This window comes from Dipodomys spectabilis, unplaced genomic scaffold (genome assembly GCF_019054845.1).
Source record: "Dipodomys spectabilis isolate Male_0828 unplaced genomic scaffold, ASM1905484v1 ptg000043l, whole genome shotgun sequence".
Taxonomy (NCBI): Eukaryota; Metazoa; Chordata; class Mammalia; order Rodentia; family Heteromyidae; genus Dipodomys; species Dipodomys spectabilis.
The window spans coordinates 31,991,924-32,009,194 of NW_024870720.1; the positions used below are offsets into that span (position 1 = coordinate 31,991,924).

The 17,271-nt window shown below is 39.6% G+C and overlaps 1 protein-coding gene across 1 annotated transcript in view; it reads left to right on the forward strand.

The window, feature by feature from the left end:
* Positions 1–17,271, forward strand: part of Fras1 (Fraser extracellular matrix complex subunit 1) — a 448,626-nt gene that overhangs the window by 179,567 nt on the left and 251,788 nt on the right. The window contains exons 7-13 of the mRNA XM_042678144.1: positions 897–980; positions 2,885–2,986; positions 4,823–5,014; positions 10,819–10,908; positions 13,568–13,603; positions 15,382–15,529; positions 17,092–17,235. Coding sequence (XP_042534078.1) covers positions 897–980; positions 2,885–2,986; positions 4,823–5,014; positions 10,819–10,908; positions 13,568–13,603; positions 15,382–15,529; positions 17,092–17,235 — 796 coding nt within the window. The remainder of the gene's footprint in view (positions 1–896; positions 981–2,884; positions 2,987–4,822; positions 5,015–10,818; positions 10,909–13,567; positions 13,604–15,381; positions 15,530–17,091; positions 17,236–17,271) is intronic.

Below are 17,271 nucleotides of genomic sequence, written 5' to 3' on the forward strand. Positions count from 1 at the left end.
CTATAATGTTCAGTTTGTTCTGCTAGAACACTTTTCATTTCCCTCTCATGCCAGTTCTGTGCATTTAGGGCACTCTCCTTCCCTCCAAGTTGTCTTCCCTTCTTTCCTCCCTCCCCCTCCCCTTCCCTCCCTCTCTCCTTCCTCCTCCTCCTCTTCCTCTTCCTGCTCCCTCCTCTTCTTCCTCGTCAGCCTCCTCCTCGTCCTCGTCCTCCTCCTCCTCTTCATCCTTCTCCTCTTCCTCATCCCCCTTCTCTTTCTCTTCTTCCTCCTTTTCATCATCTTCCTTTTATTTGTGCTGGTACTGAGCTTGCACTCAAGACCTTAGCCTTTTCACTGAAGACTGGTGCTCTACTGTGATCCTCAGATCTCAGCCTCTCAAATAGCTAAGATTACAGATGTGAGCTACCAGAGCTGCCTGGTCATGTTTGACTTTAGAGGTGATTCAGAAGGAGCTTGTGTGTTCTTAAGTATCGATGTGGTTCATGCTTTGAAGTTACATTCCAACTATTTGCCAGTAACATATCAGTTGTATGTCTTTGAGTAAGTGGTATAATCTCTCTGATCTTATTCTTCTCACAACAGAAATAAGAGAACATCTATTCATGAGGCTTTGTAAAGCCTTAGAACATTGTGGGAAAACATTTATGTGCTTTTGTTATTGCTATTGTTGTTTATGCTTTTATTTATTCTTACAAAGGGATAGGATTGGTATACACCTTCTCAAGGTCACACTGACCTTGGAAGTGCTAATCTTATAAGTGCCCTAGGTGACTAATAAATACTCTATGAAAGGAAATGGTTGTTATGGATGCTTGAGGCACATGGTTGAGTTGGCTGTGAATGAAATTTTCCTACTGATGTAGATTTTATTAATACCTCCCTTTGATGGTGTTAAGGATGAAGCTGTGGTCCGTGTCCCGGGAAAATGCTGTCCCCAGTGCTCTGCACGATCCTGCCCTGCAGCTGGCCGGGTGTACAAGGTAACCTTTAATGTGCCATTGTGTAGGTGTTTTGACCTAAGTTCTCACACATGCGTCTCTGCCTCCCATCCATTGAAACTTCCCATGCTCATGCCTCACTTTTTGCCAGAATTGGTAACAGTATATAAACATCCTTTTTCTTCTTGGACTTTATGGAAAAAAATGAAGTTGGGAGGTATTAGAAATATAAAGGCAAGTAGCACATGTTCAGAAGCTGTGGTGAACCTAACTGCTCTTACATCTTAAAGTGAAGAAAGGACTGTCATTGGTAACCATCATTTTAACCTAAGCCTTGGGATTCTGAAAATGTGTGCTTTGGCTGGATTTCATGCAGTGATTTCCAGTGATGCTCCCTCCGTGTACACTGGAGGGAAACATGGAGTTGGTGGTGAGGCAGAGAGGGAGATGAGGGCCTGGTCGTGGTGGTAACTGTCAACTTGGAAGTCGTTTTGGAACAGTCTAAACAACTTTGCCTAACTCATAGTAGTCACCAAATAAAGATGAGTTCAACACATTGAATGAATGTTCTGTTAAGTAGCTCCTGGCTGTATCAAAAGAGGGTTACATTATTTTATAGCAAAGGATATAGAAACATAAACCCAACTTCTTCCCTTACTTGCCATCCATTCCAGGGAAGACTAAACAGATTGGTATCATAGCTGTCACTACAGGGTCTAAAATGGGATTCCTATCCATTTTAGATGAGTCATTTGCAACGACTGAATTAGTCATTTGCAATGAATGAAAATGACTAATTGGACAAGAATTTTTATCTGTGTTAGAAATGCACCATCTGACCAATCATTACATATACAGTTTGTGTGATATCTTCATGGCCCAGGGCTGTGTTTGTCTCTTTGAAGGGACTTGCAGCTGATACAAATGCCTGAAAGTGGCTAAAATTATTCCATTAATTATCTTAGTGAACACCAAGTCTTGCTAAAATTACACCATTTATTATCTCAGCCTGTATTAGGGCAGCTTTAGAGTTGTTCAATTCAAGACTCAATGATATCATCATGTTAATATTTGTCTCCCTTCCTCCCCCCAAGGAACAGAGTATTGAACCTCTGGGCCTTGCTGTACTACTTGAGCCATGTCTTCCCTCTTTTTGTTTTTATTTCGCTTTTGAGACAGTCTCACCACCTTTTGTCCAGACTGGCATCAAACTTTTGAGTCTCCTGCCTTTGCCTGTTGAGTATTATAAGCCTGTGCTCATAGTGCCTAGACCGTATTTGCCTTGTTCTGGTTCACTCATGTCCATAAGATGGCTTCCATACTTCCATGCAGCTCATCACATAGCCATTGCTACAGGCTGATGGAAGAAAAGAGTAGGAAAGTGCTTTCCTTGACTTCCCCTAGGTGAGCAAACTTCCTGTGATATACCCTCAGGTGGCTTCAGGACAATGTCCATGGAGTAGCTGCATGGTAGGCAGAGAGTGTGGTAATGAGACGTAGTCTTTTGGCAAGTGAGATCAAAAGACTGGCCAGCTAAGAGGGCTTTTTCATCTCTGGGTTCTCAAGGCTTCTATGTGCTTGAGTGGGTACCTAGCCTATCTAAAACGAATACAATCAAATGAAAATTTAAAGCACCCTTTGGATATTATTGACTTCTTAGAGGCCATTTCTACCATAATAGTATCACTTCTTTAGAGAACATTCACTATGGTCCATTTGAAAAAAAATATAATAAAAGTAAGGTAGAGTGCTGTATGCCTTTAGTCCCGGTATAGGGGAGAAGGTCAAGGTAGGAAGATAATAAGTTTGAAGCTAGCCTGGGCTATATAATGACACCCTGTCTTAAAGAAACAAAAACAAATATAAAGGAACAATAATAAATGTGTATCTATGTATTTCATGTGTGTGTGTGACTTTGATAAATCACTTTTACCCTCTTCCTTCAGCATGGTGAGCAGTGGGCTGAAGATGTGTGTACCACGTGTACTTGTGACCAAGGAGAGGTGAGGTGTCACAAACAGACCTGCCCTCCACTAAGATGTGAAAAGGTACTTGAGCGTGTGGAGCTTGTGGTTTGCTTCATTTTTTGCTTCTTTTTCAGGACCTACAAAAAAGTGTCATAACAAACATGTAGTGTTTTATATAAAGTATAAAGATGTGAAAGGTCTGCTTCCCAGGCAGACGGCCTCCCTTGAGTCATGTACAGGGTTGTGTTGCTACCAGTGGTAATTTGGCTTTCTGCCTCGTTGAGCTTGGATAGGATATTTTCTGTTTCTTTTTTTCTTTTGTGCCAGACTGGGGCTTACACTCTGGGCCTTGCACTCTTGCTTAGTTTTTTCACTCAAGGTTGGTACTCTACCACTTGAGCCAAACCTCCACTTTCAGTTTTTTTTGCTGGTTAATTGGAGCTAAGTATCTCAGGGACTTTATTGCCTGGACTGGTGTTGAGCCTTGATCCTCAAATCTCTGGCTTCTCCACAGAATGGGAGAAGATATGCATCAGACAATGGCCTCGTATCTAAAATATACTTAGAGCTCAAAAGACTATCCCCTTAAATAAACCCTCAAAGAAACAACTCAATTAATAAAGACTAAAGACTTAAAGAGAGACTTCTCAGAAGAAATAAGAATGGCCAATAGACACATTAAGAAATATTCGAGATCTCTGAACATAAAAGAAATACACATCAAAACAACATTGAGATTCTACCTCACCCCAGTTAGAATTGACCATTACCAAGTAAACTAACAATAACAAAGGCTGGCAGGGATGTGGCCAAAGGGAACTTTATTACACTGTTGGTAGGAATGCAAACTTGTTCAACCACTCTGGAAAGACGTATGGAGATTCCTCAAAAGACTAGAGCCTCCCTAAAACTCAGCAGTCCCACTCCTGGGCATTTATCCAATAAACCTCAAACAAGGTCACATTAAAGCCACCAGCACAACTGTGTTCATTGCAACGTTGTTTACCATAGCTAAGATAATGGAATCAACCCAGGTGCCCCTCGGTGGATGAATAGATGAAGAAAATGTGATATCTATACACATTGAAATTCTGTGCTTTCACCAGAAAGAAGGATATTGTACCATTCATAATGAAATGGTAAGACTTGGAACAAATTATATTAAGCAAAATAAGCCAGACCCAAAGAAAGTTAGGTTGCATGGTTTCCTTCATTTGTGGTAACCCAAATGTGCCTATAAATCTACAAGTAAACACACTGCATGGTTAAAAAAAGTATATACACTAGGACATGATAAATTATATATTGTCAACGCCTTAGACGTTGACAGTATATGTCTCTAGGCATTCACACAGAGTGAAACCGAAGGAGGATATTCTTAGGAGAGGACCACAGAGGCCCAATAGCTATGTGCATGTGATCATATGAAATAATATTTACCGAGGTGAACTCCAAGAAATGGAAATGAGAGTTTTTTTTTCTGTTTTGTTGCTCTATTTGTTCTTTTCCTTTTGTCTTCTTTGTTTATCTGTCTTTGGGAGGGTAAGTGGGGGCACAGAAATGGAGGGACAAAGCTGAACAGATTCAGCAGTGATACTCACTAGACACTAAGTTGAGAATGATCTACCACTTATGGATGGAGACAGGAGGGAAAAACTGGGGGAGAGCAAGGGAAGGGGTGACATTGCCCCCCAAAATATACTCATTACCTGACTTATGTAACTGTAACCCCTCTGTATATTACCTTTACAATAACAATAATTATATATATGTATATGTATATGTATATTTATATATATATATATAAAACAAATTCTCAGGCTTCTGAGTAACTTGTATTACAGGTGTAAGCCATCAGTGCTTGGTTTAGATGAGATGTGTTCAATGTCCACTCTCTTACCATCGGTGTCTCCTTAGGGTCAGAGCCGGGGTCGGCGTCATGGGCAATGCTGTGAGGAATGTGTGTCTCCTGCTGGAAGCTGCTCATCCAGTGGGATTGTGCGGTACCAGGATGAAATGTGGAAGCGCTCAGCCTGTGAGTTCTGCATGTGCGACCGTGGCCAGGTGACCTGCCAGACTGTAGAGTGTGCCAAGGTGGAGTGTGCCCGGGTAAGAAGTGAAGGTGTTTCCATTTGGATTGTGGGGCTCCTTTCATTGTGAGAGATAGACTTGCTCCTGATCCCCATTTCTTGGCAGTGGAAGGGAGAACAGGTTGATTGCTCATGTTTCAGGAAGCATTTTAGCACAAAGATTCAATGTTGTACTCAATGTTAATATTGATACAGGCCAACTTGGAACAGCACTGTGAAGCTTTTGGCTATTTGTGCATCTGGTCAGATTGGAAGCCCCCAGAGTCACAGGGATAAAAGAGAAGGACATGACATGGGCTGGGGGCCTATTTAGATGTCATTGCAACAGGGTCTGGTTTTGCCTGCATACCCCATTGGCTACACTTACTTCAAAGGCGTTCTAGCACCTGTGGGCTGCTGCTGTGGAAAGAAAAGAAAATGGTTTCTGTTTTTAAGATAGAACAGAGGGACCTCATAAACAATTAACTCTGCTGACCTCTGTTGTCTGCAGAATTTCAAGAAACTTCTAACAAAGCAGCCTCTGTCTGGACTATAGACGTATATTTTAGGGAAATTACTTTTTTTTTCCTTTGAACTCAGTCTTGACCCATGGCAAAACAAATTGCTTTCAAAGTTGCCTCCTGCTCCTCAGCCTCTCCCATCCGCCCCACCAGCTTCCTTCAGGGATGGGAACTCCAGTAGAGAAGGGAAATAGAAAAATCTGAAGCCTATGGTGTCCATGAAGACATTCTTTCCTTTCTCATTTCTCTTCCCAACTTCTCATCTCCTCAGTTCTGAGCGTAAGGAGGAAGAACCTTCCAAATAAGGCTGGTGTTTTTCAGTTTGCCTTCTCCAGGCGTTCTTGGCAGAACTGAAAAGAGAGTCTTGCTTTTTTTTTTTGGAACTCCCCTGCCCCTTCATCTCTTTCTCTCTGTCTCTGTCTCTGTCTGTCTGTCTATCTGTCTGTCTATCTCTCTGTCTTCTTTGTTTTCTTTTTTATTGTCTAGGTGATGTACAGAGGGGTTATAATTACAGAAGTAAGGTAACAAGCACGTTTCTTGTCAAACTTGTTACCCCTTCCCTCATTTTTCTCCTACTTTCCCTCCTCCTTAATTCCCCCCAAGCTGTGCAGATCATTGCCAACATATTGTCTTGTGAATAGTGCTGTTGCATTGGTTCCCCTTTTGTCCTTTGTGTCACCATTCTGTTGTTCCCTTTCCCTTCCCTAATTCAGTTAAGCGTATATACAATACCAGGGTACCAAAAATCAAATGCATAGATAATAGAGGATATACCATGTGGAAAGAACACACACAAAAACCCCCCAAAAAATCACATAGTAACATTAAAAACAACAACAACAAAGCAAAACCTCTTATGTCCATGTCTTGGAGTTCATTTTGCTTAGCATCATCTTATATGGTCATATGTACATAGCTATTGAGCTATTCTGCTCATTTGCTAAGATCCTCAAAAGACTAAAAACATAGAGCTCCTCTATGACTCAGAAATCCCACTTCTGGGCATTTACCCAAATGACCACAAACAAAGCCATACTAAAGCTACCAGCACAACTATGTTTATCACAGTATTATTCACCATAGCTAAGATATGGAACCAACCCAAATGTCTCTTTCTTCTTTGTTAGAAGAGTCATAATGATTGCACAGAGATCAGGAGGAACCTTCCTAGGGTGTTTTCCTTTTCCTTTCAAACTGAAATGGTCTTCCTTGCTTCCTCTGTCTACCCAGAGGATCCTGGGTTATTTTCTGAGGTTTAATTTGTCTAATATGACAGGATTTATAGAAAATGGGGAGATGTGATCCTGGTAGGGTGAAAGATTTTTGTTGTTTTGTCTTTTTGTTATTTTCTTTGTGCTAGTCCTTTAGCTTTTTGTTTTTGTGTTTTGTTTTTCAAAGCTGGTGGTCTATCACTTGAGCCACAGGTCTACTTCTGTCTTTTTTTTTTTTTTTTTTTGATGGTTAATTGGAGGTAAGAGTCTTATGGACTTTCCTGCCTAGGCTAGCTTTGAACCTTGATCCTTACTTAGATCTATCAGTCTCCAGAGTAGTGAGAATTACAGATATGAACCACTGGTACCTGGCAGCTGAATCCTTTAAATACATACTTTCTGTCAAATCTAAGCAAAACACCCTCACGTAATAACAACTCATGGTCCCCATTGTTAATGCATTTGCAGGTCTGTTTGCTGTCTATCATGCCACCTGGCTCTGCTAACATAATCCATGTCTTTATGTGTGCTTTTGGGAAGAGATGGGCAACAATTACTGAAGAGGAGAGTGCCCCAGTGCCATTTACTCACTCTATATCCCCCAGTCACCTTATACCACTTTGTTATTCCTTTCTATTCCACCTCATTTTTTTCTTTCATAGATGGGAGAATTCTAAACCATACCTGTTACTCCAGATCTTTAATCAACTAAATGACTTCCTTCCAGATTATTGACTCATTCCCCAAATTGTAAGTTAGTTGATTCTAAACTGGAAACACTACCAGTACTGAAATTGTAACCAAAGTTTAATCTTATGAAAAATACCCCTCAGTCTTTAAAAAAATATACCATACTAATGTGAACAGCTCTGATTAATAGCCTAGTAAAACCTGGATGTAATAATTTCTCATCAGCTTGTGTTGAAGGAGGTGAAAAATATGAATAAGACACATATGGTAGATACCTGGAATTCCAGGCATCCAGGTAGACAAGGCAGGAAGATTGAGAATTAGAAGCCAACTTGGGCAAAAAAGACAGACAGACAGACAGACACACACACACACACACACACACACAAACACACACTTTATCTTAGCTAGAAGCATAGCCCAAATGATAGAGCAGGAGGCCCTGGATTCAGTTCTTAGAATTATAACCTTAAGATTTCCCAGGCTTTGGGGGAAGCTAGATGTGTAAACAGAAATTACACTGTGCTGGTACCTAGGATTATGGAACCATGAATTAAACGTATAAGAAGCCTTAGGGAAGTGACAGGGTCTGCCAGGAGAGTAGCTGAAGTGCACTGTTACTATTTTTATTTAATTTTACTCCAGTCTCTTCTTGCTTTTCTGAAATATCGAGATCATTTGAAACTAATCTTGGGTCCCAAGGGGACATTAAGTATTAGTATATGCACATTGTCTAAAAGATGTGGAGAAGTAAACTTCTCCAAGAGACAAAATGGTGTACCACCATCACCATCATCACCTTGGTTATTAGCAATAGCATTCTGAAAAACTTAAATTCACACATCATTTTTTGTTGTTAAAAAGGGGAGAAAATGGCACATTTCTTGTCTTTCAGATACCCAATTTAACTCTGTGGACATTGAAAAATAAGGAAATTAATAGTAGATTAGCACAATATGATAGATTTCACTTTTTTATATTTTATAATGTCTTTGAACGTAAATTCAGATGGAAAAAATTAAATTATCTTTCCTTTCTCTTAAGAGGACTTAGCATTCACAGCTGGGATATAATATAGTAGAGGAAATGAAATTTTTATCAAAATGCCTGGAAAAGGGTTGGCATGCATTAAAGTGGAGTGCCTTTTTCTTTCCTATTGAGGAAAATTTCTTCTTGGAGGGTTTCCTTTTGTAATAGGTAGGTTAAGCCCTATATCAGATTCCCAGGTCTGATAGGTGTTGTTAGGATTGGATAGGGCAGGGATGACTGATTCAGTGTGGCTTATGCAGGAAAGCCTTCTTAAAAAATGAAATGAATAGGCCAGATGCTCATGTCTCATACATCTGAAGATTGAGGTTTGAAGCCAGTCAGGGCAGGAGAGTCTGTGACACAGTTATCTTAAATTAACCACCAAAAGCTGGAACTGAAGTTGTTGTACCAGCCCTGAGGGAAAAAGCTAAGGGACCGTGCACAGGCCTTGAGTTCAGCCTCAGGAAGGAAGGAAGGAAGGAAGGAAGGAAGGAAGGAAGGAAGGAAGGAAGGAAGGAAGGAAGGAAGGAAGGAAGGAAGGAAGGAAGGAAGGAAGGAAGGAAGGAAGGAAGGAAGGAAGGAAGGAAGGGAAGGGAAGGAGGGAGGGAGGGAAGGAGGGAGGAAGGGAAGGGGGAGGAGGGAAGGGGGAAGGACGGAGGGGTAGAGAGAGAGAGAGAAAGAGAGAGAGAGAGAGAGAGAGAGAGAGAGAGAAGACACAGAGAAGTAAACAAATGAATTTGCTTTATGAGACAATTTTGTTCAAAGCAAAAGTGGAATGCTAGTTGGAACAGGCTCCCTTTTCCACCACAGTGAACTTAGGTGGTTTGGGGCATCCAGCTTTCATCTATAAATAGCATATCTATTTAGAACTTCTTACCTCACCAAAACTGAATCCTTGTTCCCCAGGCTCTTTGGTGAGTGAGAGGCCCTCTTTCTTGTCTGTGTGCTGTGGTGAGCACTCAGGAATCTCTCATGCATTATGTTTTTTTTAATACACGTACATATACTCTGTCTTGCTTCAAAATATTGTTCTAAGCTACTTAGGTTACATGCATATAAATCCCTGTATATGCCTTGAAAGCAAATTTCAATGGGTTTCTAGGCCATGCCTTCTCTACCACCTGATTCTTCAAGATTCTACAAAACAATTTATATGTAAATATGTTTGATCTCTATAGCACCCTCTGCTCTCTGTCAGCTGCTGACAGGCAGGAAATTTTGATGGACAGTAATCCATATAACTCCTTTCTTTTTGAAATAACTTTATATGCACTGTAAAAAGTTAAACTCGTTTATGTAATGCTGTGTTTCTTTTCGAAGCTTATGATTTAGTTTATTTAAGAATGTATACATTTGTTCTGCAAGAGATTGGAGACTCAAGAAACGTACAAAAGGACTTTAAAAATCCATCCCTAGTATCCCGAACACAGCTAATGGTTTTAATTGCCATGATTTTAAACATACAGTATCATTGCTTATTCTCTTTATTTAACTGTACAGCATTCAGTTTTCATTTAATGTGATGTCCTTGCTTTTAAGTGTAATGTAGACTCCAAATTAAATATTAAGCTCTTACAGAAACATTACCTTTCTTTAGAAAGTAGATAACATGGCAAATTCTTTAGAGAATACTTTTTATTCTATAAGTAGTAGATGTCAGTGTACCCACAGGAGAAACTGCAAGCAGTTCATGTTGTTAATAGCAAATTCTGTAGAAGGAAAGACTAAAGGAAAAACTATGCCTAAGATGTGGAATTCATAATTATTTAAAAATTTAAAGAGCAAGCAGTTATTATTTTGTAACAAAAATAACAATTTTGAAGTGATTGATACTGGACAGTTAAAATGGTAAGACTATATATACCCTCCAAGTGTGGTTTTGTCCTCAATAGACACAACAAATTCCCTAACAGTTGTAAAGATTTCAGAATACTAGATACAAATTAGATTTCTACTCTTTATGCCAGAAACTACATTTGTGCATAGATGTACATCTGTGTATCTGTGCATACTTGATTTCCTATTTAAGGGGAATGTTGATTTGAATGGCATAGTGTTAATAACCAAAGTTGCAAGTTCTCACCCTCTGTATGTATGATAGTATGATCCCTTCCTGAGATTCATCTTTCCAGACCATGGCATTATCTTTGTTATTTGTATGAGCTCCTGGTCTTGGGTAGGCAGTTGTGGTGGACCAGAGTGCACACATGGTGAGAAGAAAAGGGGAAGTACTTGGAGGCCTGCTAGGATGAGGAAGCTTCATGGCAAACCAGCATAGGGGGAGATGAGGTTGCTCATTGTGGTCAGGAGACTTCAGTCAGTGCTTCTTGGCACTTTAGCACTGCTATTGGAGGTGCTGAGTTGATATCTACACCGCTACTCTGTGTCTGCAGGGTGAAGAACTAATTCATCTAGATGGAAAATGCTGTCCTGAATGCATTTCAAGCAATGGTTATTGTGTTTATGAAGAAAAGGCAACATTTGTGAGTATCAGCTCATAACTGAGGACTATTGAACATTACTAATTAAAGTTAATTTAATAAGGGGACTTTCTTTACCTCCTAGTTTCTTTTGCCCATTCATTTGTTTTACAGATGTTATTGTGTGTGTACCTACTGAATAGTGCCTAGCATTGGAGTTAAGGAAGTGAAGGTCACAAGCATGGCCTTGCTGTCATGATGGACCATATATTCTACATCTTAATGTGGGGACACAAATCTCTTTCTGTCTGTCTGTCTGTCTGTCTGTCTGTCTCACACACACATACACACACACACAAAACAAAAAACAAACCAAAAAAAACAAAAAAACCTTCTAACCCCTGCTGATGAGTATGCCTAGAGAACAAAGCAGCTTAAGTGACTTAGCTTGGGTGCGAGATTATTTTCTTCTTCTCCTTCCCATTCCCCCTTCTCTTCTTGTTTGTGTTTTGTTTTGTGCTAGTATTGGGGCTTCAACTCAGAGCCTTGTGCTCTTGTTCGTGCTCTATCATTTGACTGTGCCTCCACTGCCAGCTTTTTTTTTCCCCCCTGTTGGTTGTGGGGCCTGAACTCTGGGCCTGGGCACTGTCTCTCAGCTCTTCAGCTCAAGGCTAGCACTCTACCACTTGAGCCACGGCGCCACTTCTGACTTTTTCTGCTTATGTGGTGCTGAGGAATCGAATCGTGGGCCTCATGCATGCAAGGCAAGCACTTTACCACCGAGCCACCTTTCCAGCCCCACTGCCAGGTTTTTGCAAATTAATTAATGATTAGTCTCTTGGATTTGTTTACTGTGGCTGGTTTCAAACCTTGATCCTCAGATCTCAGCATGCTGAGTAAGCTAAGATTACTGGCCTTCAGCAGTTTACTTTTATGTAAGGTAACTGGAGAAATACTACATAAAGCAGAGAAATCCAAGCAACATCTGGAGGAAGTGAGGGAGTGAGTCAGATATATATATATATAGATATAGATATATATATATATATATAGATATATAGATATAGATATATATATCTATATATATATATTTGGGGAGACATACCAGGAAAAGTAACAGGAAATAGAAAAGCATTGATGAAGCAAACTTGCTGTATTTAAGAAATAGCATAAGAGTAAGACTAGAACAAAATAAAGGGAGAAGAGGACTTGCAGGTGAGATTTAGTAAACAGCCTAGAACCTGAGGAAGATGGTAGATGCTGGAGAGCTTGGAGTCTCTCCTCAGCAAGCCATGTTCTGACTAAGGCAATGATAACCTAGGGGTTGTTACTTAGGCCAGAAGAATGAAAGGAAAGAGACTGGAGGTAGGTGGTCCAGTTTGATTTTTGTTGTAGTCTTGAAAAAGGTGGCTTGGTCCACCAAGGAGCTGGTAAAATACTACCAGGTTCTAGATTTCTTTAGTACATAGAAGTAAGAAGATTTTGGTTCATTGGATTTGGTGTGAAACTCCACTTTTCCACAAATAGTTCTCTCTGTGTCATATACTTGTTTACTGTATTATACCAAAGGAAAAAAATTGTCATAATCTCTCCAAATTTGCCCCATTGTTAGGCTGTCTTTTCCATATAGGACTTTGCAATATTGACAGACTTATGTTCTTAAAAATATGCCAGTTGACCATAGATATGACTTTTGTTGACCAACAGAATAGGTTTATGAACATTAGGACTAAGTCTCTTGAATGATGAATGATTTAGGTAAATTATGCCTAACTTGCCAGTGTTTTCTGAGGATTTCATGTTCTTTGGATTTGCCAGGTCAATAGTGCAAACCTGCACTATTGCTACATATGAACTCCCTCCTTGGACAAATAACTTGATCCTTCTTCTGAAGTAAGGATAACAAAAGTGTTTGCCTTGTGAGGCTACTGAAATGCTATGAGTAATACACTTAGAACAGTGCTTGCTTGTTGTTTTGAAAGCTAAAAACACTGGAATTATCGTGTTCTTGTCATAGTATATTCGTGATTTAGTCGTTCTCATTTCAAGAGTTAGGGTATTAGGTCTGGGGACAGGTTTGTAATCCCAGCTGTTTAAAAGGTGGAGGTAGGAGGATTGTGGCAGAGGATAGCTTGGGCAAAAAGCAAGAGATTCTCTGAAAAAAACAAAATGAAAGCAGAAGCACTGGGGGGTGTGGCTTCTCCAGGTTCAATCCCCAGTACTACAGATAAAAAGCAAATAACTAAAACAACAGCAAAACAGAACTGAGGAAATTAAAGGTTTCCTATAAATGTTGGTCATGTATCTTCTCAATAATTATTTTTTTCACCCATTTTTGGAGATAAACCCATTGGAATTAAAGAAACAAGTTGTTGTCAGTAAGTATACATCTCCATTATGCTCTGGTGCCATACAAAATTCAACAGTTTGCACTTATAAATTTGATCCTTTGACCGTGACGCCCTTCATCTCGAGGGGAATCGAAACTATATTCTCAAAAGCAAAGTGAAACTAATTTAAAATGATTCCCTTAAATGTTTTTTTCATCTGCTTTTTGTATGCATTTCTTGGTTTTGATACAGACTGATTTTATCTCTATTCATCACAAGTGAATGAATTTGTGTGGTACTTGGGGAAATGGATATCTCATGATGAAAAATTAAGTAGATCAGCCTAATGGTGATTTTAGTAGTATAATAAATGCATTTTTCTTTGTTCCTAGATGTCTTCAAATGCAACTGAAATTAAACATATTCCAGTAAGTATAGATTTTTAACTTGCTCATAGATCATTATAAAATTTTCAGTAATGATTTGCATACACTACTGTAGGGAAACAGCGACTCAGTATTTTTCACAGTAATGGTTGATGCCTGATTGGGAAGGAAGACTCTGACTCCTTCCTTTAGCTTATCTTTTTTTATCTTACATTTCTGTAACTATAACTTTCCACATGTATCCTTTTCCTTTCTCCAGAAAACTAGGTTTCACTGTCAGGAGACTTTCTTATATATTAGCATGTGAAAGATAGAAGATTCTGGGGCTTAAGTGTTCCTTCCCCCAAAAATTATCTGTATCTGTACACCTTCCTCCCTCCTCCTCCACACTCAGCACTAGGGCTTGAACTTTGAACTTTGGCTTTTTTTTTTTGTTCAAGTCTGGTGCTCTACCACAGTTCCTCTTCTGGCTTTTTTCTGGTTAATTGAAGATAATAATCTCATGGCATTTTACTCCTGGCTGGCTTTGACCTGCAATTTTCAGATCTCAGCCTCTTGAGTAGAATTACAGGCATAACCAGGGCACCCAGCTTATATGGCTCATTATACAGTTCTCTTACAGGAAAACTGAACACAGTTATTTCCAACAAGTTTATAATTTTAGATGTTAAAGAGTAAGGGACAAGGAACTAGGTTGCCTCCAAGTGGAAAAAAATTCTTCTCTGCTTCTTCAAGATAATATTCCTCTGGTTTTTAAAGCATGTCCTGTTCATTTTGGTAAACATTATCATGTTGGTTGCTGAAGACTTTTAACTTCAGTGAACTTAGTACGTACTTTATGAAACTTTTCTTTTAAAAGCTAGTCTTTTGTTAATTTCTCTTCCTCATCTCCCAGTACATTGTGGGAGGGACCCTGTATCTCCCTTCCCTTCAGGCAAGTAGGATGGTGAGCAAGAGGGAATTATTCGTAGAATCACTTTGCATTTCTCAGTCAAACTCTTCATGTATATTACCATAATTTGCATGGCTGAGAATATTAGTGCGAGAAGCCCATGACACATCTGTAGCCTACAGAAATGAGCCCACAAAAGCTTTAATTTTAAAAATATAATGACTCGTTTTCTAATCATGATGAGTAGTGATAAGAAAACATAGAATTTTAACCATTTCCCATAGGTTACTATTGAGGTTATATTTAATATTCCTACTCATCACTAGTAACACAGTACTCCCCCCACCCCCAGTGTTTTTACTTTCTATTTATTTTGTTGCCTGGGGAAGGGGGAAATAGATTTAGAAATCCATTTTGCAGGCTTCTTATATAATCTGCTTCCTCCTGGGTACTTTCACAGTTTATCTCTGAGCATGCTTAAAATCATTCGACTGATAATTTACTTGTAAAAGCAGCCAATTTTGGCCAGGCACTCACTGGTGGTTCATTCCTATAATTCTACCTACTTAGGAGACTGATACCTGGTTCATAGCCAATTCAAGACTGTGAGTCTCCATCTCCAACGAACCAGCACAAAGCCATGCTGGTGGCATGGTCAAGGAGTAGAGCACTAGTCATGAAGAAGAAAACTGAGTGAGCAGGAGGTGCCATTCAAGCAAAAATGAAAGTCTTTAAAAAAAGCCAATTATAAACACAAAATGAGGAATTCTGCCCTTTTAAACGTAGGATACTCCCTCTGCTGTGATGCTTCTGTTTGTCCTTGTGGGAGCTGTGGGTTTCCCTCACCACCATCACCACCACCCCCAGCCTGCCTTCTGAGTCACTGTGTCCTCATGACAGTCTAATTTTTTTTTACTGTTCCACCCAGGAGGGAGAGGAGTGGGAAGATGGTCCTTGCCAGGTGTGTGAGTGCCAGGGAGCTCAAGTGACTTGCTACCAGCCTTCTTGTCCTCCATGTCCAGTGGCCACCTTAGCCTTGGTGGCAAAAGGACAGTGCTGTCCAGAGTGCACTGCAGGTGGGTGCATAATTCCACAGCTTTTACTGATCCTACTGTCAGAAAGTTCAGAGCGATTTTCTTTTTATCCTTTAGAGATCCTGTTTCCTTTCTTTTTTTAATGGGGAGGGTATTGTTTCTTAATTCTTCTTTTTTTTTTTTTTTTTTGCCAGTTATAGGGGCCGAACTCTGGGCCTGGGCACTGTCCCTCAGCTCTTCAGCTCAAGGCTAGTGCCCTACCACTTGAGCCACACCACTACTTCTGGCTTTTTTCTGCTTATGTGGTGCTGAGGACTCGAATCCAGGGCCTCATGCATGCAAGGCAAGCACTCTACCACTGAGCCACCTTCCCAGCCCCTGTTTCTTAATTCTTCTGATTAACAAGTCCAATTAATCTTTGCCTGTACAACTGACAAACTTAGCCAAATCACTGACCCTCTCTATATCTTTGCTGATAAAATAGATCTTATTTTAGCTTGCAAAATTATTATGAAAATCCAGAAATATAACACTCTAAGACTTGTAAAGGTGAATCTACCTTCCACTGTTGATATCTAAGAATAATTGCAAAAAAATTGTTGTGGCCTTTTGTTTTTCTTTATCGTGAACTATGAAATAGACAGTTCCTTTTGGAGTTCTCTCTCAGATGGGATTTTAAAGTTTAAAGACTCATTCAGTCCTTGCAAAAGCAAATTTTATCTATGCCTTCTGCAGTTCTACTTTTAAATCACCTGGGGTTGAATTAGTTCCAGTTAATAATTGCTAGCAAGCACTGGGGTTGCTCTGGATGAGCAGTAATTTGCCTGTAAGCTTCGTCTCTCTTGGAGAAGTGGCTTTTTCTTCTATTCATATTTCTTAATTATTTTCATACACGGGCCACACATTTTTCTGTTGGCAGTTCTTGTTACACTTTCCTTATTTTGGCTAATCACCGTGGTTCACTGTCAAGTTTATCAAGGGAAAAAGCAAAACAACTTTATGGTTTAATTATGTTACCTTTCCCAAAGTGGCTCTGTGGGCTTTCCAAAGCAAATATTTAGCAAATTATGTATTATACATTGAAAATTAAATCTTCGACAACTTTACAACCTGAAAATGGTCCTTTGCTGACAATTACCACTAATGTCAGTGATAGTTCTAAACACTGGAAAAAGAATTAAGATTTTGAAGACAAAGAGGAAAACAGGTTGTATTTTTAAAAAGATGATAATAACTACTAGTAAGTATTGTAGGTTTTATATCTGAACTCTGTATACATGCCAGAGCTTAAGAGCAACATAAGCTAAGATACCATAAATTATTGATTCTGTTTTAAAGCACATGGTGAATGTTGTTATTCCATTAACAAGGCTGTTCTTTCGACAGCTTTGATTTGAGGATATGAGAAACAAAGTGGCATTTCAGACAGAGTAGTTCTTTGGAATCTTGTGTTGAAATTGGGGCCTTTTTGTACTTATGTTCTATTTGGATTTTTGGGCTTCATATACTGTATGATGTTTATACATCATACAATTCTTCTTTTGAAGGATATAACCAAAACATATGGTCTTCACTGTGTTCTCTTCTTTTGTCCTTGATTTTAGTTCATTGCCACCCAGACTGTTTGACCTGCTCTCGCTCTCCAGACCATTGCGATCTCTGCCAGGATCCTACAAAGCTGCTACAGAATGGCCGATGTGTACACAGCTGTGGTCTGGGATTTTACCAAGCGGGCAGCCTCTGCTTAGGTATGGTTCTGGTGGACAACCAACTTAGAGATGGGA